At 40.1% G+C, this 25,620-nt stretch overlaps 1 protein-coding gene across 1 annotated transcript in view; it reads right to left on the bottom strand.

The window, feature by feature from the left end:
- Positions 1-4,321: 4,321 nt before the first annotated feature.
- The window catches only part of STPG2 (sperm tail PG-rich repeat containing 2), a 381,107-nt gene continuing 359,808 nt past the window's right edge, over positions 4,322-25,620 (bottom strand). The window contains exon 14 of the mRNA XM_018567630.1: positions 4,322-4,467. Within this exon, the coding sequence (XP_018423132.1) occupies positions 4,333-4,467 (135 nt within the window). The 3' untranslated portion in view covers positions 4,322-4,332. The remainder of the gene's footprint in view (positions 4,468-25,620) is intronic.

Below are 25,620 nucleotides of genomic sequence, written 5' to 3'. Positions count from 1 at the left end.
ACTATTCATGAGTTTCCGAATGCTATTCGGGTCTGTGAGCCGAGGTGTCATAATGCTTTTCAGATGACACCTCGGCTCACAGACCTCTTCTCTCTTCGGCGTCCCACGTCGTCAAGGAGACGTGCATGTGCAGTAGAGCCGCCGCCCGCCCGTTACTAGATGCCGCGCAGGTGCAGTAGAGCCGCCGCGCAGGCGCAGTAGAAAAAAAAGCTAGTGAATTGTGGGGATTGTAGGCGCCGTATGGGCTAGTGGTGAGCGCGCCTTAGACCGGAAGATAAAGACACACCAGGAGAAGGAGAGGGAGCGATGCCGGACATTCAAGATAAGTTTTAGTATGATTTTTTTTTTCTTAAACTATCAAAGATTGGCTATTACATGAAAGAGACTAAACTATTTAGAGAAAAAAAAAGCTAGACTTTAATAGCACTTTAACCCTTGTTTTTATTATTCTGGAAATGGGGAACAGCCCATTAGTTACAACAAAACACACACATTGCAAACAAAATATACTGGGAATTGGAAAACCATCTTGTCTTAAATTGTATGGTGACTGTTTTGTCTTCCTTCAACTTGTAAAGCGCTATATAAATCCTGTGTAATAAAAAAAATAAAATAAAAAATACAGAAACCTAATACATCACCAGCAGAATATTGAATGCAGGTTTTCGGCCCTGCATATAGAATAACAAGGAATACATCTCTTGGCTTTGGACAGACTCCAGAGATTTGCTGACTTGTGTCAGGGTGGTCAAAAAAATCAGAGACGAGAAGCCAGTCATTTGTATCAGCCAACCATGCTCAAGCTAACGATAGATAGAGATAGAGAGGCTGGCTCTGTTCAGGTATTCTGACAGTGGCAGATTGCTGCTGTCAGAATAAACAGCAAAGAGCAGGGGATTCATCAAACAATTCCTGTAAGGGTTGAGGGAGAAATCTGTTATAATTTCTTAGTTCAGCCTGCATGTCGAATGAACAAAACTATAAGCGTATATACCCGGCTTTAGTTCATCTCCATTTCATGGGGAAGAATGAGGTTAGTAGTTTACAGAAGAAAAATGCAGTATCTTGCTTTCTGTTTACCTCAAAGAAACTTACAAGGCAATTTGTATTTGTGTCAAGATCAACCGGTATTTTATTGTACCTTCCAAAAAAGTTCTTAGCCTAAAACTTGAAAATGAACGCAGCCACCACATTCAAAGATTTGGTAATCTGTAATATAGGAACTTTTTGTAATCTGTAGTCTTTTTTTAAGTTTTGGAAGGAGTATGAACAGCTTTGACAGACTATCAGGTATTTAGTAATGTCTGTCTTCCTGCTGATTTATCCTCTCAATTTGTCCTGGGGACTACGCCACCGAGACAGAACCTAACAGTAAATCCAAAAACCAAAATCAGTATGCAGCCACAAATCTACCACTAATACTTTCTGTCTAATGTGATACCACCAAAATTGTTGGTGGTAGGTTACCTTGAACCTTTCGTTGCTATGGTTAAAAATGGAAGAAACTTCCAAAAAGACTGTCTACCACATGACCATCATTGGAGTAGCTGAAATTCCTGAAATTTCTAGTTTCTGCATGCTTTTAGACCAATAACTAGAAGAATGATATAGAATAGGTTGAACTCAATGGACTTGTGTCTTTTTTCAACCTGACTAACTATATAATGATGTGTTTTTGCATATTTGCAGCTCTCTATGCTCTTGGGAAGCAAGGGAATGCATACTTCTAAATTGGCTATAATTCAAGCTAGGAGGCCCACTTAAGCCGAAGATCAGTGCAGTATGTAGTCTACAGTATATGCCTTCTGGTTTTACTTGAACTTCCTAAACAGTTTAGGGAGAAGGAGGGGGTTGCCTCATATTTTTATAAGAGCATATAGACTTCCAAGCAAGTTGACCCTAAATATGATGTTTGTTACAGTGAGGTTTGTTTTCAGTTAACACTATTATCTGATGCTGTCTTCCCTAATAACAGGAAACATTTAATAAAAACACAGTTACTGCTTTCACTCAGGCTACTGAGATCATTTTATTCCTAAATTGCGTACAAATATGTTAAAAAGTAAGTAAAAGCAGTAAAAATGTTACATTATGGGGCATTTTCCAATAAAACAATCTTATACCAAGCATGCTTTTGTTTAACTAGTATGTTTTATGTTTAACTATCACAATGTGTATTAAATTAATAAAACTGCCTTTGCTTTCTGTGTTTGATGCGAAAACCTGCCATCTATTTCCCAACATCTGTGATAAATTCCCCTGTCCATATTTTGTAATAGACAAGAGAGCCTTCGTTGGATACAAACCAACCATTCTGATATGGGTCTGTCAATTCCACAGATGTCCAGCAGTTACATTTTAAATCAGCAATGGAGTTGCAAAATACAATGTTATGTTTGAGAAACTTATTTCTTTACAGGTGGTCTAATAAATGCTGCAGGCTTTCAATCTGTGGGGAAAACTTAAGTAGCAGATACTTACTTTTATCTTAATAGCAATTCTTTTTTATTGTGCACAACAGATTAAAATGATTACATACTCTGTTTTGTGAAAGTGTGTTGAGCTTACAGAAGTCACATAACATTTGCTAGAAATATTGTATAAACGCAGTAAAAATAAAAAATTCTGCTAATGTGTGCCAAACATAAACACAACTGAATGTCACTTACACATAACAGAAATCAGATACTGAGATCAATATTTAGAGTTTATGTATCAATGTACAGCATCTTAAAGCAACCCTGGTATGAACTTCTTATAATGAAACTAAGGCCAGTCTGTAAAAGAAGAAGGTTAACACCTATTTGAGAGGTGATGTTCTAAAACGTTGCTGTATTGCAGAAGTCCAGCTGCCACTAGTATGTGACACTTCCAGGTAAGTCAAATGCACAGTGATTCCTCCCACTGACCCATATGTCACCCTTATGTTTCCGGTAGCGGCATAAGGCAGGGAAGGGACCACAGTGCATGGCAGGAGAGCAGGAATATGACACACTCGGAAGTGTTGGCCAGTGGTGGTTAGAGGTCCGCAATTTAGTGAAGTCTTGGTACACCACCAGCCAGAAAGGTATTTGCTTTCTTCTATTACAGGCTGGTCTTAGTTTAATTATACAAAATTAGTGTCAGGGTAATTTTTAAGGGTCAATTTATCCAAAACTGATAGCTGTGGTTTATATTATGTTCTGGCTTCTTATATCTCTGTAGAACTCCAGTGTGAAAATTAGTCATGACAAAGAGGTCTCATCCTTGTTAGAAACGTAAAGCTCCATAGTGGAGACAATTTGATAAGCAGCAACTAGAACTCAGGTGCAGAGATCTCATTGCTAGTGTCCCCAAGAAATATAAGAATCCAGATGGACAATTCAGCTAACTAGCATCAAGTCGAAACCAAAATACCTGACTGACCCTTTATGGCTAGTGAAAATATGTATTTACTATGCACTTACCATGCATTGACATCCAATTTTTATGCACTGCCCATGTATTTAATGTAAGTTTAGTGTCACTTTAAGGCCCTGATGCTAAAGCAGCAGCCCAAGGGTCACATGGTCCTTTTGGCCCTTATTGAGAGACCCAGAGGTTCCAATAGGCACTAGTTAAAGTCTTCCTTGCCCAGATGCTTACTCAAGGCAGTGAAGAAAAAATTCATTAGACTAAGTTTTGCAGAATAAATTATTTGGGTTGTTTCACAATTTTCTACTTTTTCTTTACAGTTCATTACCTTGTTTACGTATTTTCTGATCTTTTATAGCATATCATACTGTGAGAAATATCTAATGATGAACCAGTCATTTTAAAGCGTATGTAGAGAGCAGTCATCTCTAGCAGTTTTATAACATGACTCCCTAGTTTTTAATTGTTTCCTACAGGATATCTGCAGTCTTCCACCACTTCTGTAGCATGCCTGAAGTTTGTGTGTGACCACTGCCTATAGTATGTATACAGTCTAACAGTTTTCTGTAGCTTTACATGCACTGAATTGTACATCCTATTTTAGTCAGCGGCCACACTTCAAATTCCCTGTATCAGGTAAGTTGACCACCACTACATTACAGTTTGTGTGGATCAACAGAAATTATATGAAAAATATGTCTTTTACCACACGAATTTAACACTTGTCTCTTACTAGATGACACTGTGTTCACGCTCATGCATGCTTGTTGAATGATGCAGAACAGAGGGTTTTAAAGTTTGCAAAAAGTAGGGATTACCTTTAGAATTTTCCAACAGTATTTGCTAGCTTGTAGCTTGTGACAATATTTATAACACTTTGCACACTGAATATTCACACCAAGTATTGTTAACATTTACTTACCAATTATTTAAACAGTGTCAGACACTTAGAGAAAATGGCTGTTTATCTGCTATGTCCTTCCGTGAAGGGCCTTCCACTTGGTTCAGCAATGGGTTTGGTAGAGTTGCATTAAATGTTCCTTTTAGCACCGTATCTCTAAATACTGGGCTCAGCTATAAATACAAACAATAACAATTATTTTTAAATGTATATTGGCAAGACTTTATGCTGTAAATTAAACTAAAGTAATATATTATTTTTTTCATTTATACTGTGCTACCAAATTCTAGAGCACTTTAGAAGAGATAAAGTCCATCCTTATCAGTCCCATTCCTCAAAGGTGTACACTGTAATGCCCCTTTCACAGTCATAGAGATTATCACAACAAGGTCCAATTTATTGGTAGAAACCAAATAACTCGTCAGAATGTTTTTGTGTTTTGTGTGAGTGCATTGAAACCAGGTTACTGAGATGAAACTCAAGCAAACATGTAAAGAACCCTATTCCATACAGCTTGTGCCCCTGGAAAACAAACACAGGACCCATATGCAGCAAGGCTAATGGCTCTAAACAATTTAAAGCAGTAAAACAAGAATCCAGGATTGCTGCATGATGGTTTATGACCACAGATGTTTTTTAACCACTAGTTGTACAATGTACTATACATTAACATACAGTACATGGTATAGTTTCATCAAGTTTTCTAAAGAAATCTCATACTTTGGGTTATTAGGTCCTTGGCCAAAAATATGTCAATTTTAACCACTTGAAGTCCGCAGTGTCAAACCTCCTTCCTGTCCAGGCCATTTTTCAGTATTCAGCGCTGCAGTACTTTGAATAACGTTTATTCCGTCATGCAACGCTGTACTGAAATTAATTTTATACCATTTTTTGGGGACAGATAGAGCTTTCGTTTGGTGGTATTTAATTACCACCAAAAAAATTACCATACATTTTGAAAAAAAAAACTGTTTCCCTTATATTAAATTATAAAACATGTATTATTACCCAATTTTTTGGTAAAATATAAAAGTCAGGGTCCTGTAAAGTAAATAGACATCAAACATGTCAAGTCTTAAAATTGTGCGCGCCTGCAAAACCTCAAAAAACTACAATACCCAAAATTGTCCTTAGGTAACACTTTAAAAGCTTTTACCACTCATCAGTTTAGTGTTTAAAAATTATTGCACTCACTCTGATGTTTTGCACTCACTCTGAAGCTTTTACCATTTATCAGTTTAGTGTTTAAAATTATTGCACTCACTCTGCTTCAACAGCTTCTTCTCTGGCTATAGCAACCAGAGGAATGACAGCTCAATGCGGAAAGTGATGTAGTACACATCACTTCCGCATTCAGACATCGGAGGGAGATCAGCAAGGAGGAAGATGCTGATTTCCCTCCCCTCTTCCTGCTGACACCCTCCCGGGCCACAGATGGGGCAGTGGAGGCCGGAATTAAAGGTGAGGATGCAGGAGGGGGGAGGAATTTCGGCACTGCAGGAGGGGGATGTGCGCAGGGCAGGAAAAAAAAGCCGTTTAATTACGGCGACTCGCCAATGGGAGCTTGCCGTCCATCCGTTTTTTTACAACAATAATAACTTATTTAGTGGCAGCAACACTAATCATTATTTCTTTACAACCCATGTGAAGTGTCTGGAGACATGAAGAAAAATAAATAAATACTTATAGTGATTCTAAAAAAAAATGCCATGCATCCCTTTACATATATTGTAGATGGTCTTTGCTCCTCCTTGCCAAGCAAAAATGATTAAGCCTAGGGAGTATACACAAATGAAGGGTTGCTGGAATGCCTTCCATGATACCACTGCATCTGCAGGAAACTTTGCAGAGAATTTGAACTGGCAGGACCCATCATGAAACCAATAATACTTTCAAAGGTCAGCAAGATAAAGGTAAAGTTTTTTTATTTGCACATCTGCTTGCTTCTCTATATGTACTAAAATGCTAAGGTGTTTTGAACATGTATTTATGAGCTAATCGATTAGTTTTGCTGAAAATATCAAACAGATATACACCCACTATATCATGGAGCAGTCTAATGGTGTGAATAGACATTTGTCTTTGACATGTGAGATGAGCATTACAGCTTTTGTGTGGTTAATATGCCAGCAAAATAAGCCCAATACAACAAGTCAAAGCAAACAACATGACAATGTATGCCTTTGCTTCTAAACCTGAAATAACACCTTATTTTTGCAATATTCTGGTGTGCTGTCATAACTTTATACCTTTGTTGCTATGAACCCTCTACTTTTCCCTTCTTGACCAGCAATTTCTGAAGGTTAGTTAACCGTGCCACTAACATAAGCAAATATCTGCAATCGAATCTTAGTAAAGTAGTTCACAAAATGGTCATGTGTTATAGTTAATAGAGGAGTATTTGCATAGCCATGCCACTATCCTAATATGAGGAATTAAAGTGTATTAATAGCCAATTATTGTTTCACTTTCGGAAGATTGTGGAAGGATTATAACCCCTGTCAAGTTATTATTGCTGTGACCCACTATGTACATGTAGAAAGTGATGGAAAATTCTAAGGGGGTTATGCATTAAGCTGTCAAAGACAGCCGAATGAATAACGGAACAGAAGTAAAGTGAATGGCTATTCACCGGAGCCTTGTACGGCTATTTTGAGCCATACATGAACTGCATTCAGCTCACTTCACTTTCCTTCGGTTCAGCCAAACAGCCTTGGCATGTTCGGCCAAACCAAAGGGAAGAACACATTCACCTCAGCCGATGCAACATCTGGATTGGCCGAGGCGAACGTTTGGCAGTTCATTGCCTGCTGTTCACCCCTATTCTCAAAGGGGGCGAACGGCAGAAAGTGAATTGCCAAATGCTTGGCTCAGCATTCGGCTCGGTCATTCTGTTCGCCACTTCAGAAGTAGTGAACAGAATGAAAAATGTCACGTGACGTCACAGGACTCATGCTGCCCATTTGTTTACATGCCATTTGAGGACAATGAGCTGCCATGGCATGAAAACAAATGGGCGGAGCGAGTCGTGACGTCACTACTCGCTTCACCCATTTGTTTACATTCGGGCCGGACCTTTCATTTTGCAGTGGGAGTTGAGCAGTAGCATTTGGGGCGGCAGGACTTTTATAATTTTGGCGAGTCGGCGGGTGTCGTTCATTGCGATTGATGTTGGATTACATTGCTGGATGACGTGATTGACCTTTGGATTACAATGTTGGACAATTTCTAAGAATAAAGGATATGTGAAAACCTTTCTTTTGTTCAATTAAAGGATTTTTTCATGTTGTTTTTTTTATTTACTTTTTACTGTACTCTTTGGTGAATGAGTAGGGGTAGCAACTATCCCTTACGCATTCACAAAGGGGGGCAGCATCGGGGAGCACCCTGTAAAAAGGGGGTGCCCAGATGCAGATGAGCCCCCCTGCCCGCAGACCCCCACAACCACTGGGCCAGGGTTGTAGGGAAGAGGTCCTTGTCGTCATCGGCATGGGGACAAGCTGCTTTTCCAGGGGGTGATGTGGCTTTTCCGTGGGCATTTGGCCTGGTATGGTGCCAGACCACTGCTCTGATTAAGGGTCTGTTATGGGATTTTAGGGGGACCCCACTTTTTTCCCTTTTTTGGCCATTGGGGTCCCCCTAAAATACCTACCAGAAGTAAAAAGGGTCAGGGATTAATTACAATTAGGGGGGAATTTCTTTCCCCCCTAAAAATCCTACCTAGCATTCCTAGCACGTACAGCAGCCCTTCAGTTCGGGTTGAACCAAAGGGTTCCTGCAGCTGAAGTGAGCCGAAGGATTAGCCAAATGTGCGGCCAAATCCTTTAGGCTCTTTAGTGAATAACCCCCCCTAAATGTTTAAGTTGTTATCAGAAGAGAAATAGAGGGGATGGAGAACGGGGATTGGGCAATGGGGAAATCTATTTAGTGTCAACTGTGTAAGAAGAGAATTCCATTGACTTTGAAGACATTCTTCTAGCTTCCTGTTGCATCTCAGGAACATGTCATTGTCTAAATAAGGGAGCTGTGCTTGCTGATTCAAGATAATAACTCCAGGCCTGTCATACTTATCCTTGTGTCCATTCTTTTTTGAGAAAATATTTTATTGTTTTACACAATTTAAGTACAACAGTGCATGCTACTTGCATCCCAAACACCATGGGCACCAGTCGTAGCAATGCATTTAACAAATTAGAAAACAGCAAGGGAAAATAAAAGAGAAGAGAACAAAAAATTAAAATAAGGGAAAAAGTTAACACAGTACAGGTGGAGGGGAACGTTTCCCAATGTACCTCACCGAGCGAGACAGTGCACCATATAAATATACTTGCCTAAGACTCAGTAGTGAGAGAAAAATAATAAAAAGGTGGATCCAGTAGTGGGACATGGGGCCGCCCATATCCAGGTAATATAGCAATGACCCAAATACAGGTGAAACTCGGAAAATAAGAATATCGTGCAAAAGTTCTTTTATTTCACTAATGCAACTTAGCCGTCTACCAGGAGATTTTGGAGCACTTCATGCTTTCTTCCACAGACGAGCCCTATGGGGATGCTGACTTCATTTTCCAGCAGGACTTGGCACCTGCCCACACTGCCAAAAAATTTCTGAAATTGTGGATCTGGGTTTTCATGAGCTGTAAGCCATAATCATCACAATTATGACAAATCACGGCTTGAACTATCTTGCTTTGCATGTAATGAGTCTATCTCATATATTAGTTTCACCTTTTAAGTTGCATTAGTGAAATAAATTAACTTTTGCATGATATTCTAATTTTTCGGGTTTCACCTGTATATCTATGGCACCCCGAAAGGGCTAATGAATCCCCATTAACTTATGCATCCATATCTACTGCAGAGTTGTGTCCATTCTTTGAGAGTCACTGAGCTGAAACAAGCATGCAGGCCAGGTGTTTTGAAATGTCACCTGATATACAGTTATTAAGGGACTCATTAAGTAGTATAGCAAGGATAGGGAAGACGGTCCCGAAGCTTTCAAATTTAAAAACAAGCAGCAGCAAAGGCAGCTTACTTATGTATTTCCTAACATAATTATTATAAGCCAAACATACCCTGCAGACACAACTTGCATAGAAACTAAACACCACATGCAGACTGATATTTTCATCTGAATAAATATGAGGAGAATTTGCCATTAGACACAATGTTTTGAAAACCTCTGCTCTCAGCTGTGATTTGGCATTGATATTAATTTCCCTGCAGTCTGTGTATCAGTGTGAGCTGTCACAGATAAGATAATCACATATGTAAGAGATGGTAACAGTAATGATTCACCTTTAACATGAAGGTTGCGATCTCCATTCCCTGGGCTAGATAAAAGAGTGTTTATATTAAAGTGTATATGAAAAACAACTTGACAACTGGCACATCTATTAAAGAGATTGCTTATGCAACTAAAGGCTTGAAAGATTCTCTACTGCAATAAGTGCAGCTGTGACTAAGCTGTGTCTTCTTGGATATAAGGAAATAAACATTACTAGTGAACAATGGAATAACACATCAGACAAACAGGAACTTAGGAACAGCGTATTCACTTATTGGAAAGTAGGATTCCAGTAATAAAAAGTGACTGGAGACAGAGAAAAGGTTCATTGGCAATTGGTGTGGATAATGATACTGGAATTTTTAAAGGTAATGTGATGCAGGAATGTCACTACCTTGCATTATAATTAAGTCTAAAGTCTTGTGACTATTACCTTTAAATTGTGTATATTGTCAGTACTTTATAGCAATATATTAGTTTTACTAGCAAATGAAAACAGGAATTTATTGCCACACAGTCTTGAAACCAATGCAGAGCCCCTATATGCGTTTTCCAATATTAAAACTTTGTAGTTGTCTAATTGATTGATGATTATGAAGAAAAGGGAGACAGGGGTTCTTAACCGGGGGTGTAATATACAGTATATCTGTTAGGGATGCAAGGATGTAGTCTCCAAAGTGGTTAATCGTTTGATGATGGAGACTGAGATTTTAGGTAGCGGCATGCTATGTTGAATGGGGGGCAGCAGGCACTAGCAGAAGACAACAAGTGTCAGGGTACATCAGTCAGCACCCATAGTAAAGCTTCTGCCCAGATCGCTGCACGAAAAACTTCTGCACTTTGCTGAGAGATCTTCAGCTGTATTCAGCATTTCTGATTCTGTTCCTGATACCTGTTTGAGCAAGCCTGATTCCTGACTCTGACTGCTTGCTGCCTGCCTGATCTCGGCTTGTTTTCCGACCTTTCTTCCGTCTCCTGATTTGGTACCACTCTGCTCGCAAGTGTATGACCCGGCCTGCTCCTGATTTCGCTTCTCTCTCCTGCTTCTGTACCACGCTGACCGCACGTTACCGATCTGGCTTCTTCTTGACTACACTTCAGCTTCTCACACCAGTGCTGTCTGATCTGCTATCAACCACCTGCTACCTCAGGCATTCAGTTGTCAGCACCAGCATATCCAGTGTGTCAAGCAGTCATACCAGCCACAGGCACTCGTGCCCCTCTCTGTCTGTACAACTACTGTTCCATCTCCAGTGGGGCTCAGACGAGAGCTGCAAGGGCAGGCCTTCCTCGTCACTTCAGGCTCACACCAAGGTACATGACAACAAGTATACGCTTGTTGGGAACTATGGGTGGAGTCAACATGGAAGGGGCTATTGGAACCATTCCCTTTGCATTCAGAGTGTAGAATGGATAGGTCTGTGGCTAGAAACCAGATTTACTGTGAGTGTAATCTTGTTTAGACCATGGCATTTTTCTTTATAGTGTTTATAGGCACTTGCAATGATCAGTTTATTGATTGTCACTACATTAACTCTTGTACTCAGAAATACTAATGAGAATAGTATTGTTCTTTCATAAAATCAGGGTAGAGTAGCTGATGATCTGCATGCAGGGCTTTCTCACCGCAAGCCAAACAGAGGGTACCGATATATGCAGAGAGGCAGGTTGTAGCAGGCACTCTAATGCAGAGTGTTTGAGCACACGGTTCTGTAAATGTATTGGGCCTATACAGTAAAGCCCCAGCTGTGACATCCCTACACAGATAAATGGAGGGACAAGGAGCCAACCAGATAGGGTTCCAGTGAACACCATTGACTGGGCACTATTTATCCAACTGAAACAGGGGCACCATTCTAACCACTGACACAGGGACACCATTCCATTTGCTGACATCGGGGCATCATTTCTACTGACCACTCACAAAGGGCGTATATTACTTCCACTGACTATTGTCAAAGTGGAATTTCTTACTACCACAATATCCACTGACACTGGGGTATTTAAAACCTCTACTGATAACTGATGCCAGGGCATTTATTATTCCCACTGACAAAACTGCATTTTTGACTCCCACTGACACAGGGGCATTTATTATGTATACTGTTCACTGACACAGGAGGATTTACTACCCCCAACTACCACTGACACTAAAATAAGGACAATTTTGCTCTCACTGACGACTGAGGACAGGGCATTTTTTTTATTTCTACTGGCCACAGTCTGAGCCCAAAACACTCTGTTAGACAGTAAACTGTCCGTTTATTTAAAATGTTTGGATCCCTGTTCTTGGCAAAAAGTTACACACATGGAAACATTGTTTGAACTTGAAAAGGTTGAGAGCCTTTCCAAAATTTCAAGGAATGCTAACTTATTTGATTAGTAACATCATTCCAACAGGTGTTAATATGCAAGTCATTTAGATAAAAATGTGGGACACTTGAGTATATACTGTGCTGCATATTGCAGATGCCTAGATGAGAACAGTGCATAATGCTAAGCAGGTGAAATGGCATTAAAAGAAATACTTTTACTTTTTGTTAGTTTAGCTTACTATAGTGCTATGTTCATTTATTTATATTTGTCATTAACGTGTTTACATTAAAATGTGCTTAAGTCAACAGAGAATAAACAAACTTCAGTGCTCTGCTATGAACTTTAATGACAAGCTATTTTACCTTCAAAGGATGTGTCTTTCATCTGCTCCCTTCTGCCTTTCTATATGGTTGACAACTAAGAATTCAAAGTCTTACTCAGATGGTGTTGCTTATAAATATGTAAATAAAGAGCGTATCACTTCACCTTGTATTACATATGTATTTACAGAATGCAACTAATAAACTTTAATAAGTTCCAAACTTTGAAAAATAAATTATCAGTTTTCTAGAGTTCCGTCAAGCACTGAACAAGAAATATATACATAATAAAGGGACTGTGGCGCAGTAGTTTGCACGACTGTCATGCAGCACTCAGGTCTTGGGATCATTCTATATAAAATGTGCAAGTTTTTCCTGTGGGTACTCTGGTCTTTTCTTACATAAAGATACCAGTTAACTGTCTTCTGCTTATCTGAGTTTCGAATGTTTATTTGACTGTGTGTCATGATTTGTGCCACGAGTCCTCCCTGTATAAATACGGGCAATAAGTTTGCCTCAGTGTACACACAATCCACCTTTTGTATGACAATATAGAAAGTAGGTTCTGATCACAAAGATGAAAGTCATGCTTTCAAAGAAAAATAAATTAATTCATGGCAAACTTATATTTCTTTCATTAATCCTTCAGGAACATTTCGACCTGGTCAATAATTTGTATGTGTATAGTGGACCTCCTCTATAATTGGCATTCTGCTACATCAAAGCTTTCAAAAGGAATCAGATTTAGAGAACATTCCGATGTTCATGAGACTGTTATCAGTATTAAGCTATAACTATGGTAAACTATAAATTGTAATACACCTTTAGTACATTTAAATGATAGATGGAAACTTTGGTACCAATTTACTTTCTAATATTTATTTTTTTAAATATGACTTTACTTTTTTTTAAACTTTTTTTCTAATATTTATTTTTTTAAATATTGCTTTGACAACCGTGAGCAATCTAAATACTTATCTTTTGCTTATCTTTTGCAGACTAAAACACAGTCTTGCTGTTGGAGCAATGCTAGCTTTCAGACTATGACATATAATAAATTAGCAGGATCAATGTGTTGTCCTGGATCCCATGAAGATACTGAAACCAGTCTCATACTCTCATCCAATGTTTCCTCCTATACCATCCTAATGTACAGTGTGCCACCCCAGTGACACTGCAGACATAAATGCTTTTCCAGAAAGATTTAAAGATGATCTCCATTCAGATATAAAAGCACAAATTAATGCCACGTGTTATTTATTAATAAATTAGTATTTTTTTAAAAATGTAGGAGAAAGTACCTGAATTTGACATGGAATCAGATTCTTGCTATCCCCTTTACATCACTACTGAGAATGGCAAAGGGAGGGCAGTCCTGGGAGTCAATCAGACATGCTACATGCAAATGCGCTTACAAGGAGCATGCTGATAGGATGAGAAAGCAGAGTGATGACCCCATCAGTTTCCTGTTGTTTGTTTACTGTCCAGCCAGTGAGGACACCACTGTATCCCTTCTAAAGTCTATAATTGTAACAGAGAAGTTGGTGTAATGGACCTGGCTGGGATGTGTGAATCTCAGGACTGGATGGAGAGAAATATCACTTAGCAGGTAGAACAGCTCCTTTATTTGTATTTTATCTGCATATGTAGCTGTTTGCCTGGAGTTCATTGTTAAAGATAATTAATGAAATTAAACCAATTTAGTAAGGAGCCACACAATGAGGTGGGAGCTTAGCTGAAAATCTCAATGCATCTTTTTATCAAAGAATGATTTATTACATCCAAGTTCTAACTTAATATTGCCTTTTATAGAAGTCAAGACCTGAAATCAATAAACAGAGTCTGATTTGCATCACTGGATACTGTAGGAACACTACCTTTTGGCACCCATGCAACACCCCTCTGTATAATTATCTCTTTTACACAAAGCATTTTTTTATTTTACCTGTCTGAACCTTAATTAGAATATTATGGTGATGTGCAAATAAGCTTATACTTGTCTGTATTTCTACTAATGATAGCAAAAATCTGTGACTAATAACTATAGAGCTGCCTCTTTGCCACCTACAAGCACATGCCTATTATTGAATAGCTGAATGCCTAACTTAACTCTGTGAATAATCTGAAGTTTCTAGAGTAACTGTACTGTATAATAAAGTATGCCCAATTAAATACTGAACATTATTTATGGAGATTTGACTGAAAAGGTTGACTGGTCTATCCAAGGCATATATAAAATGGCTGGGAATAAATAGGGGGTCAATAAATGTCTGGGGGTCAATAGGGGTTGAGTAAATGATGGAAGGTTAGTTAATCTTTTGAGATCACTATAAAGCTCCATGCTAGTTCCTAGTCCTGAAAGTGAGGTGGTTAGCTTTGAGACAGTGTGTAAGGGCAAGATGGCAGCCACGCATAAGTGCAAACCAAATCTCCATGTGACCAAAAGATGCGCAAGCCGGAAGTGCGCAAAAACACGCGCAATGGCAGTCACACAGGAAGTGATGCTACTACCTGGTTAAGCTCACCATATACAAACGAGCCTGCCCCTGCTCCATTGCTGATGGTCTTTTCAGCTAGCGTACCTGTGTGATTGCACCTGTTGGATTCCTGTGACCTGCCTGACCCGGTTTGTTTGGTCTTTGCAATTGGATTGCTGCCTGCCCCTGACCTCGGCCTGTTTCCTGGACTTTGCCTTCTGCCTCCTGATTTTGTGCTCTGCTGCCTGGCTGGCTCCGACCTTTGCATTATGTGTGGCCTTCCATCCTCCAGAAAGGATTTACATACGTGTTCACTTGTACTGAGTACTTTCTCTGCTCAAACTCATTTGGAGAGCCAGTGAGCACAGCCACCTTAAACTCTATTGGAGTGCCAGGGAGTACACCCACCTCAAAGACTGTTGCAGAGCCAGTGAGTATACCCACCTCAAACTCTACTGGAGTGCTAGGGAATACACCCACATCGACTTTGTTGCTGTGCATTTACTGAGAATTTAGCATTATAACAACATAATGGCAGCCTTATTTAAATTATTTTCTTATAATAACTGTATAAGGGTCAATTAACACTCTTCAAAACTTCATAAAAGAGTTCATGAGATGAAGTGCTTGGTGAACACCTGCCGTTGACGTTTAAATCAATAAATTAAATAGTAACACAGATCTGAGATGCCAACTGCCTTGGCATGCACTGCTCTGGGCACTCTTGCTATCCTCATCAGAGTATGGAGGTGCCTCTATTGTAATGCTCAGTCATAGAGATGAATAGAATGCACATCTTCCTGCTGAGTAGTAACTATAAAATCAATTGAAGTATATTAAAATATAACTTTTCAAGTACTTGTATGTCCTTCAAATCTTGAAAATACTTTACAATTAGATGGGCAAGTACAGCTTGTATCTAGAAGAGGTTATCATTGTGTGAAGGCTCCTACAGGCATTGAATGAAAAGAGCTCTAACATGAATACACTAACAGTCAAGGAGATTATTTCAAATACAATAATCCATCATATTAGGTTTTTGGTTAATAATTCTGTTAATAAGTGCTGATAGCTAAAGCTTTGGTTTAAGCAATAAGAGTAATGATAAACTTTAAGCATGATCCTACATGAGACACTTAATCAGTTTAGAACTAATTAAGGTTATTAAGCTGCTATTAAAGTAATTACATACTTGAAAAGCTACTACATGTTACAGTAACAGCTGCATCCATCGTGCTGAAGTTTAATTGCACATTTTTATTTTTACTTTCACACTTTTTCACATTTAGAATCATTATTTTATTCAACATCATACAAGGCAAAATTATGTTTATTAATTGTGCGTAAGTACAAAAAAAAAAACTTTAGCCTATATTGTTCTGCAATTTAAAAAATGCATCTCAATGAATGCAGAGAGTAAATAAACTTACCTTTCCAGCAGCCTGTGTCTTGAAATGCTGCTGCTTCACTGCTTCCCTGCAGCTGCAAGTTTTCCACACCTTAGGGTGTGTGGAATACTTGAAAAACTTGCTCCCCACCATGACAGGAAGTGAGGAGACACTGACAGCAACAAATTAAATGTTATATGTATGGGGAGGATTAGAACCTCCCAAACTTTATTATTGATTTACGTTAGAGAAATCTCCCCAACAGTAACAGAATAACCTCTCCCTCCGAAAGTAAAAATAAAATTGGGCTAGAGTTCTACCAAAAAATCAATCTATGCATTTCCCATGGAGGTCAAAGTAAAAGGTGCACTTTAAATCCAGCACCCATGGCAGCTTATACAACCTTCCTTTCACTCCCTCACTGCTCTGCTCACTGCCAGGAGTGAATATAAATATCCACTACAACTGGGTGTACAGAGGCATGTGACTCACTCTCTTCCCTTTCTCCCACATGACGGCACTGGTGCTTGGCAGTTGGCAGGAACCAGTGTTGTCACATAAAAATGGGGACAGAGTCCCCATCCCTGTGTTTTCTCCAACTAGGACCAATTAGGAACTTATGGAAGATTTCTTCTTTTTAGGAAAAGCACAAGTTCTCTTTAAAAACTGATTACAACCTACAGTTAGAGTATCAGCTTTTAGGGCTGATTTTGCTTCCCCTAAAAAGCTTCTATAGAAAATGGCAAATATGATTAATATATTTCGTTATTAGAATATACCGTACTTATTTCCCAATGATAAGCCTTAAAACACATAATTTATTCCTTTAATATTGTGATAAAATACAATGTAAAACTGGATTTTTTTTAAATGGAAAATATTCTCTACTGTTTCCATTTATATGTAATATTTCATTTTCAGTGACAGGTCTTCTTCCCTAAGTTCTTTTTCACTCAAAAATACTGTTAGAAAGAAGTGGCTGTTCCTGAGTATGGGAAGTAATTATGGTTCCATTACAGGGGACACAGCTAATTCTGTCAGACAATAAATGAGGGTTTGAAAAAGAGAATTGCTATGTACCCTTTGAAAGGAGCACTCGTTGTTTCCAGAAACCAATTACTGGAGAAGAAATTACAACTTTAAGAAAGACTCTGCATTTTTATTAAACTGTGGGAATATTGGTCTGTTTTTTTCTGATATGTCAATAGTTGAAAACTGAGTGACTGAGACGCCATTAAAAAGATAAAAGGAAGAAAAGCTATATTAAATGGAAAGGCATTTTTAAATGTATACGGTTTGTGGCATTGCCTGTTCTACCAACCACAATCCTCATATGATCAATACATACTGCATATCACAGTAGAATATAAATAATTAATTTATTTTTGACTGAATATAGTTTACATGTTCAGAAATTATGTTATAAAAAAAACCTAATCTGATCACGTTGTGAATTAAAGGATTTGATTTAGTAAAGGCAAATAGGTTGTTTACTGCAAGGAAATTGTCACTTAATTTAGTGACTGTGGTGAGAATTCACTATGCAAAAGTCTCAGGTTGGCTATGTGGGGGTCTATGATGGAATATGCGGGGTCTGTGGTGGACTATGCGGAGTCTGTGGTGGGCTCCACAAGGTCTAAGGTAGGCTATGCGAGGTCTTTACCCAGATAGCAAGCAATTGAGCTGCAAGTTTGAAAAAAAATGACTCCAGATCAACGTGCTTTGCAAAAGTGCTGTACACTTGGAGAGCTCTTGCTAAGACCTGCAGGTCTCTTGCTGTAGACTTGCCAAGCAAATTTGCTACAAATTCAAAAAGCGTCAACTAGAATTTGTGCTGCAAGTGTTCTGCAAGTCTACAACTTGCCAGGGAATGTGTGCAGCAAGTTAGAAAGAATTACACTTTAACCCTCCCACACGTTTGTGGAAAGTTATCCTTGATATCTGGGTAGTGGAATATGCGGGGTCTGTGGTGGGCTCTGCAACGTGTCAGGTTGGCTAGGCGGGGTCACAATAAATCCTTTACAGCTCACCTGAGACCCGGGCTTCCCTGCTACGCTACTAATGCAACTTGTCAGAAGCTGGATACAACGTGCACACTGTATCCAGCGACTGACAGATTACAAAAAATGTCTCATACAGGACGTGGTGGGGCTAATACAGTGTAGTCTTGCAGCACAAAACCTAAATACACCACTGTCCTTTTTCATAAATTACCCCTAGCCTTTACGGTGTTGACAAGATAGTGAGATGAATCTCGCTAACAGGGACACTAACTTGATAGAGTGTCTGACCATTGGCCACCCTAGCCAAAACATTGCCTTTATATAGACTTTTAATTGCACTCAGTGATGAAGCAATAGGCATAATAGATATAGTAACCACTACCAGTTCTGTGGTTTAGCTATGGAGTCAAGCCTGCATGCCTCTTTCTGCTTCATTATATAGTGATAGCAACATATTGAAGATTATTGTACCCAGCTGTAATTATAGCATGCTCAGATGCACTTATTTTACTAAATATTATATTCAATAAAAAAAATGTTAGATCAAATTATTTATCAATAAAACAAGATGCAATCTGTCCAAAAAAACATGAGCAGCTATAAAGTAAATAGACTCAAAAAGAGATATAGGCAAGTTTAAATCAATGATGTAGTTAAATTAATAAAATAAATGCAGAATTCAGAACTCCCTGCATTTGTCTTTAGAGTGTGATAGAAGCCCCAACGTATGCACATATTTACTTACTCCCATGAAGTTTGCACTTGGGTCCACTCCCTCATCCCACCCCCTGAGCATTGTTTTTGGTCAATAAGTGTAATGGATGTGCTCAATGACCAATAGAGATGACAGTGGCACAGCAAAGCACCAACCTCATGAGATGAGATGAATATTTGCACTTTGCTGATTCCCAGCATTTGGAGTGCTCTGTGGTTAACACAATGTATGTGCAGGCCTGTATCTAATTAATGTGCTCAATTTAGATATTTGTATTTAAATAAAGGTACTCTTGAAGAATTGCATATAGCAATGTGATTGTTCATACATGCAGACTGCATCATCAATGTAGAGCAGTCAAGAAAATAAAATATGTTTTTGGATTGGCTGGTGTGGCTTACATTATTTTGCATGTTGCTATCTGCCTTTCTTAGTAGGCCTGAGTACATAAAATATCCTGTTTAACATATCCTCATCTCACATCATGCCATTGTCTTACTGCACAATACTACAATGCCAGTTATATGAGCATCAATTGTTTATCTGTCATTTCCTACCTTGGCACAGCATCAAAATGTGAATTGATTTATCAGTTATACAAAAAGTAGAATTATGAAAAGAAAAAAGCATGCTATGAATTAACTTTTGTCCTGCTGTCCACACAATGCATATAAAGAATGGTAGAATTTTTATAAAAGGGTTGACCTATATTTCACTGCTGGAAATGTGCCACAGACAGGTGACCTTCAGTTGTATAGACGTAATGTTGACCCTTTTCATTCTGCAAATATTTCGCCCCTCTTTTTTAAAAATTATTTTACCAGGTGTAGCAATAGGCAGCCTTTACATGCTATTTTATATAAGCGGAACTCTGGGTGGCACAAGTCTATTAATTTCACCGAATACCTGTAAGGCAGTGTGCCTTCTGCCGTGAAAAGGGTAAGCTGCATATATTTCTGAATGCTAATCTTCATTCAAATATCCTGGTAGTGAAAAGGTCACAATGAATGATTAATGGATTATGTTGTAACTATATACCACAAGAAAAGCTTTTGAGCTACTTGTCACGCTTGCAGAATGACCACACCGAAGAGAAAAAGTACTATATTTCTTTTGTAAACAGAAAAAAATATCACATGTTCTATCAGCGTACAGGCCATTAAATGAATGTCATTTACAAAATCAATTTTTTTTAAACATTCCACAATAAATGTATTTTTAACTAAACTTTATGCTACTTAGTGAAAAGCAACATTTTCTTTTAAAGAGCCAGCATTGATTTAGAAATATATCAAACTTTACTGTTGATATTTTATTACAGAAATGTACAAAGGGAAGTTTTCTTCTCAAGAAAGAGCTGCAAATGGGATAGAATGTTGTCTTTATTCATTCCATTATCACTTGTAGATCAGCAGCATAGTGGGTTAGTGGTTTGAACTCTTACCATGCAGTGCCAGTGTCCACGATTCTAAATTGATTTGAACTTTTATGGCTTTTTTTTTTAGGATTATGCCATTTAAAAATGTCTTTATCTATTTACATTGTTGTATATTATATTGTAACTAAAAAAAACCAAAAAAACAAACAAATAAATAAATATTTTGACATATACTATTTTCTAACCAGTAAAACTATTTGTATTCAGTTTTCCCCTTATTTACAAGGGTATTGGTTGTGTATAAAGCTGTACACTGCTAGTACAGCATCAAGAGAAAGCGTGGATATGATCATAGTTGTAAGCCAAAGGGATAATATAGGAGGGATCCTAAGGACAGAAATATATGATCATGCTGAATCTGTACAACTCTAATCAAGGACTGAAGGAGCAAACAACTAGAGGATGGTGTGCCATCTTTGGTGATGGCTTATTGCGAGGGATAAGAACCTGAGAATGCCTCATCTCCTCCCGAGCTCATGGGGGTGGAGTTGGGTTGTTTGCACTCTGTAGCTCTGGATGGGGACCACACTAAGACAAACAGTAAAAACGAAAGACAATGATTTGGAATGCACACAGTACAATACAAAGTGAGGATATACAAGAAAGGAATCGAAGTAGGTGAGGAGCACCAAGGGTTAATAGAAAGAGCTGCAGCAAAGGAGAAGTATAAAAACAGATAGACCACAAAGCCATCAAATGACAGAGGAGACAAACTCTGTTATAGGAAATGGAGTCAAATAAAGCAAGGCAGATATTCAGAACACAGAAATTACATTCTAGGACATGTGAGTCACAAACCATAAGCTAAGGACATATTAATTTGTCAAGGATCACGAGAAAAGGCTCCAGCACACACCAAATGGAAACACACTTAATTAAATATAACGAAGCTAGGGTGGTTGAAGAAGGATTTGCCGAAAATGTCATATATTCTTTCTAAAAGAATATCACACCGCACAGTATACAGTATATATGATCACTGAGCCCCAGGTCATTATCACATGGCACAGCTAGTAGTTCACAGCAACAAACAACTTTCACTAAAGTATGGTTGTGTAATGTAAGTGGTTAAGTATGATTATGACAAAATGCCTATCTCAATAGATCAATTGTAATATATATGTTATTTTGCTTTTCGCTCTCCCTTGCCCTTGTTTACCTTGCTCAAAACCTTACTCAGAAATTGGTGCTCACTCATGCACCCCTCCCCCTTATATCCGAAGTACGCACTAGAAATAGGAACTAAGATAGCACCTCCTCTTCAGGACAACACACAAGACAAAAGTCATAAACATCCTGGAAGGAAGTTATGCATGAATGGATCTAACCAATTATAAGCTAGAATGCTTTTTGCAATGCTACGATTAAACATACAAAACATACACCACGTGCAGCTGCCTATAAAAGGCTGTTAGGTGGAAGAATAAAAGCAGAAGTATCTTACTCTGAACAACTGGTCTCAGCGTTCCTTTCTTCTCTGAGTGTGCACTCTATAAATAATCAGGCCAGGCGGCAGATATAAGTACGGAATCTTTGATCCGATCCAAATTTGTGAGCAGGTCCAAAACAGTTGGCACCCCAGATGGAACCTCGGGTTCTGCACCAAGGACAGCCGATCGAGAGGAGACTGAGACGAGCCAACACACGGACGAGGCAGGGACTGATCACCTCTGACATACGGTAAGACATATTTCTTGCCAGTATTTCCTTCCTCTGTATTTGGCCTGTTTCTGTCTTCATATCGGCTCCCAAAGTCAGCAAAGACAGGTAACTTGCCCGAGGTCCGATAAAGAACCTGTGTAATCTGTATCTGCCACCTGTATACATTGTATGTTGTATGTGTATTGACCTGTGAGACGCCAGAAGGAACGAAGACTGTCACAGAGATATAATGTGCTGGTGTCGTGGATAAACTCTCCCTGAAGGCGGTGGGGGGCGCGCCAGATGTCGCGCTTGCGGGGTCTGTGCTACAGCAATCCTGGGTCTCAACAAGGTCTGTGGGGTGGCCCCTTTAAGTTAGGGTGTAATGTCTGTATGTCTGTATGCCCGTGATTAATGTAATCATTTAAAGAAGTGAGGGCGAGCAGAGGCCCCCCTCGCTTCGGCAGGAGTTATACGTAAAAAGAGGAACTGTCAGTGTAGTGAAATCTGACCACAAGTGTACAGCTGCAGCTGGAGGAACTGAAATCTGTTGTAGAGAGAGAGAGAAGATGGGACAGAAGCTGACGAGACCAGCAAAGGGTGTTTTGGTATGTGAGTTGGTGGGAGAGAGAGAGGGGGGAGTATGTGATAAGGTTGAAGAAAGTTGGCAAAGGTATGTGGGATAGTGGACAATCCACAGTGGGAGGAGTGGCGGAAGTTATTAAAAGAAAAAAAGGGGTGTCTTAGATGACATTAACTTGTTAAAGGCAGCGGAAGCCTGGTATAATGTGGCCAAGGCCATCCACAAAGAAAATTGGATAGAGCAGCAGCTGCAGCAGGGAAGACAGATTGTATTTATGTATTACCAATGTGCCAGCGAGAATGAATCATTGTTCACGCTAACTGAAAAATGCCAGCCCCCACCCTATGATGGAGGCGTCTCTTCCTGGGTATGTCCCAGAAGCACGGCACAGAATCCCCAATGGCAGAATTGTCCACCCTGGAAGTCCCGCCCCTACTACACCCAGTGGCGGCCATCTTGGTATACCCAGCCAACACCCCGGAAGGCCTACGCAACCTGTAACTTCCCTTTATCCGGTGTTAAGAGCTGATGGTACTTACTATGTGTCACCGCCCTGTTATGGCATCTGGCCCTCAGTTGCTTCCCCTTCGTCTCCTCCAGCAACTTCCTCATTATCTGACCCTCCCACCGAGCTCCATCCCACTCCGAGTGCTCCACCCCCAGCCGGCAGCCATCTTGCTGCACTCACTCAACCCAGAATCCCAATGACACCTTATGGTGGCGGCCATTTTAAGGCACTCAAGTCATATACCAGAGGACCCGAGTCATCAGCCCCATCCCTTTGTATCCTGTAGTGGACCAGTCTGGAGCATATTACAGGGTTCAGTGCACACTAGACTTTCACAGTTGTTTACTGACTTAGGATTTAACATGCAAAATAAAGCACACACCCAAATGCTGTCCTCCGCTTTTGTCTCAGGCCTCAGAGAGCCAATCAAGAAAGGGCTCCTCCTATCACGCCCAGAGTACAGGGTACTGCCCCTTGATACCTTCCTGTTAGTGGCAAAGTCAAATAATCACAAACAACAACTACACATTTCTCCACTGTGAGCGACAAGCCACTGCAAAACCCAGACCTCACACTTTTTGTTGATGGCTCCAGGTTTGCCGATGAGCAAGGCAAGTACCACACAGGCTATGCCATCAGTGATGTCTGCACAAGAGGCTGAACTACAAGCACGGACCACAGCATGCAGACTGGACGAAGGAAGAGCAAACATCTATATGGTCTCAAGGTTGCACGTGACTTTGGAGTCATATGGAAGGCCAGGGGATTCCTGACAGACAGCGGCAGGGGCACCAGTAAAACATAGCTCGGTTATCAAGGACTTGACGGATGCCCTACTTCTGCCAACTCAAGTGGCTATCTTGAAGGTGAAAGCTCACGGCAAACTCAACTCACAGGAAGCTCGAGGTAATCATTTGGCAGACTTAGCAGCCAAACAAGCAGCAAGCGGCACACGTGAAGTGGAAGGAGAGATGGTACCAGGAGAAGATTCTACTCCAGTTCTGAATCTACAGACCCTACCAGCGAACAAAGACCACTTGAAGGAACTTCAAGGAACTGCAAGCCCAGAAGAAAAAGAGGCCTGGAAGAAGAAAGGAGCAATTCTAAAGGATGGATTGCTTGAGTGCAGCAAGAAGTTTTGCCTACCCAGAAGTCTGTATCCAGCAGTGGTCCAGTGGGCACATGGAGCAGCCCACCTGTCGAAGAACCTTATGAACTCCAACTCCCTCATCAACATCAACAAGTACCATACAGCACCCACCTGGGATCACCACATTGACAAACAACTTTTGCAGATCATGTGCTATCTGTGCCAAGTGCAACCCAGGACGCGCAGAGAAGACACCACAGAAGTACCCCTTCCAGAGAACAACAAATTGACCACATCAAAGAAACTTTTAACTGAAGTAGTGATAGAGAGTGACCAGGGCCGCCCCACCTTTACAGCATCAGTGACCACAGAGGAATGGACAGGTCAAGGGGTCACACTAGCCTTCCACACCCCGTACCATCCCCAGGAAAGTAGAGAAATTAAATGGCATAATAAAGTCTAGGATGTGTAAAATGTCCCATTAAACAGGAATGAGTTGGCCAGATAGTCTGCCCGTTGCCCTATTCGGTGTCAGATACACACCAAGGGGAGAACACTCCCTGTCCCCTTATGAGATTTTGTTTTGTCCAGCCCCCAGACAAGCAATTGCAACTATAATCTGATGTGTTAACTAATTATGTTACCACGTTGTCACGAGAATTAACCCGAATCCATTTTCAAGTGTTTTCTTCCATTCCAGATCCTGAGTTAGATACAGGCACACACAGGCTAGTGCCTGGAGACTGGGTACTGGTAAAGAAGTTTGTGGGAAAGCACTCCCTCGAACCGAGATATGACGGTCCTTTCCAGCCGCCACATCAGTGAAGGTGGCCGGGAAGAACTCGCGGATACACGCCTCCCACTGCAAGAAGGTCTCTGAGCCCGAGGAGACCGAGGGGAACGAACCATGATCCTATATATCCTTCTAATACTCAGTTCTGCTGAAGCACGACAGGTTGCTATTACTCAGAAAGCTGGGCTAGTCACTTTTCGGTACAATTCCTCCAACACACATGTGGCCACATACAACGTTCACCTTGTAAAATACTCACCTGCCCTAAGTATTACGACAGAACAAAGTGGTATACAACAGGCCATGGAGAGGGATATATCTGTGTCACCAAGGGGTCATGAGGAAAGAATTGTGATTATTTGGGAGCAGCGGCCTGGAATACAGGGGCACCCTGGGGATATAAACCCCAGCAGGCAGTTTTGACCCATATATGTATATAGATGCCCTAGGAGTCCCAAGGGGGGTCCCAGACGAGTTTAAAGCTCGAGACCAAGTAAAAGCCGGTTTTGAGTCCTTGACTCCCATGATCACTGTTAATAAGAACGTAGATTGGATAAATTACGTCTATTACAACCAGCAGCGGTTCGTGAATTATACCAGAGATGCCCTGCAGGAAATTGCTGACCAATTAGGCCCCACCTCTTACATGACATTCCAAAACAGGATGGCCCTAGACATGATTCTAGCGGAGAAGGGGGGTGTTTGTAAAATGATAGATAAGACCAGCAGCACCTGCTGCACTTACATCCCAGACAATACTGGCCCAA

The sequence above is a fragment of the Nanorana parkeri genome, unplaced genomic scaffold (assembly GCF_000935625.1).
Source record: "Nanorana parkeri isolate BGI_ZX_2015 unplaced genomic scaffold, ASM93562v1 scaffold1077, whole genome shotgun sequence".
NCBI classification, from domain to species: Eukaryota; Metazoa; Chordata; class Amphibia; order Anura; family Dicroglossidae; genus Nanorana; species Nanorana parkeri.
The sequence above is the reverse complement of the archived record's forward strand: the minus strand, read 5'-3'. Positions and strand labels throughout refer to the sequence as shown.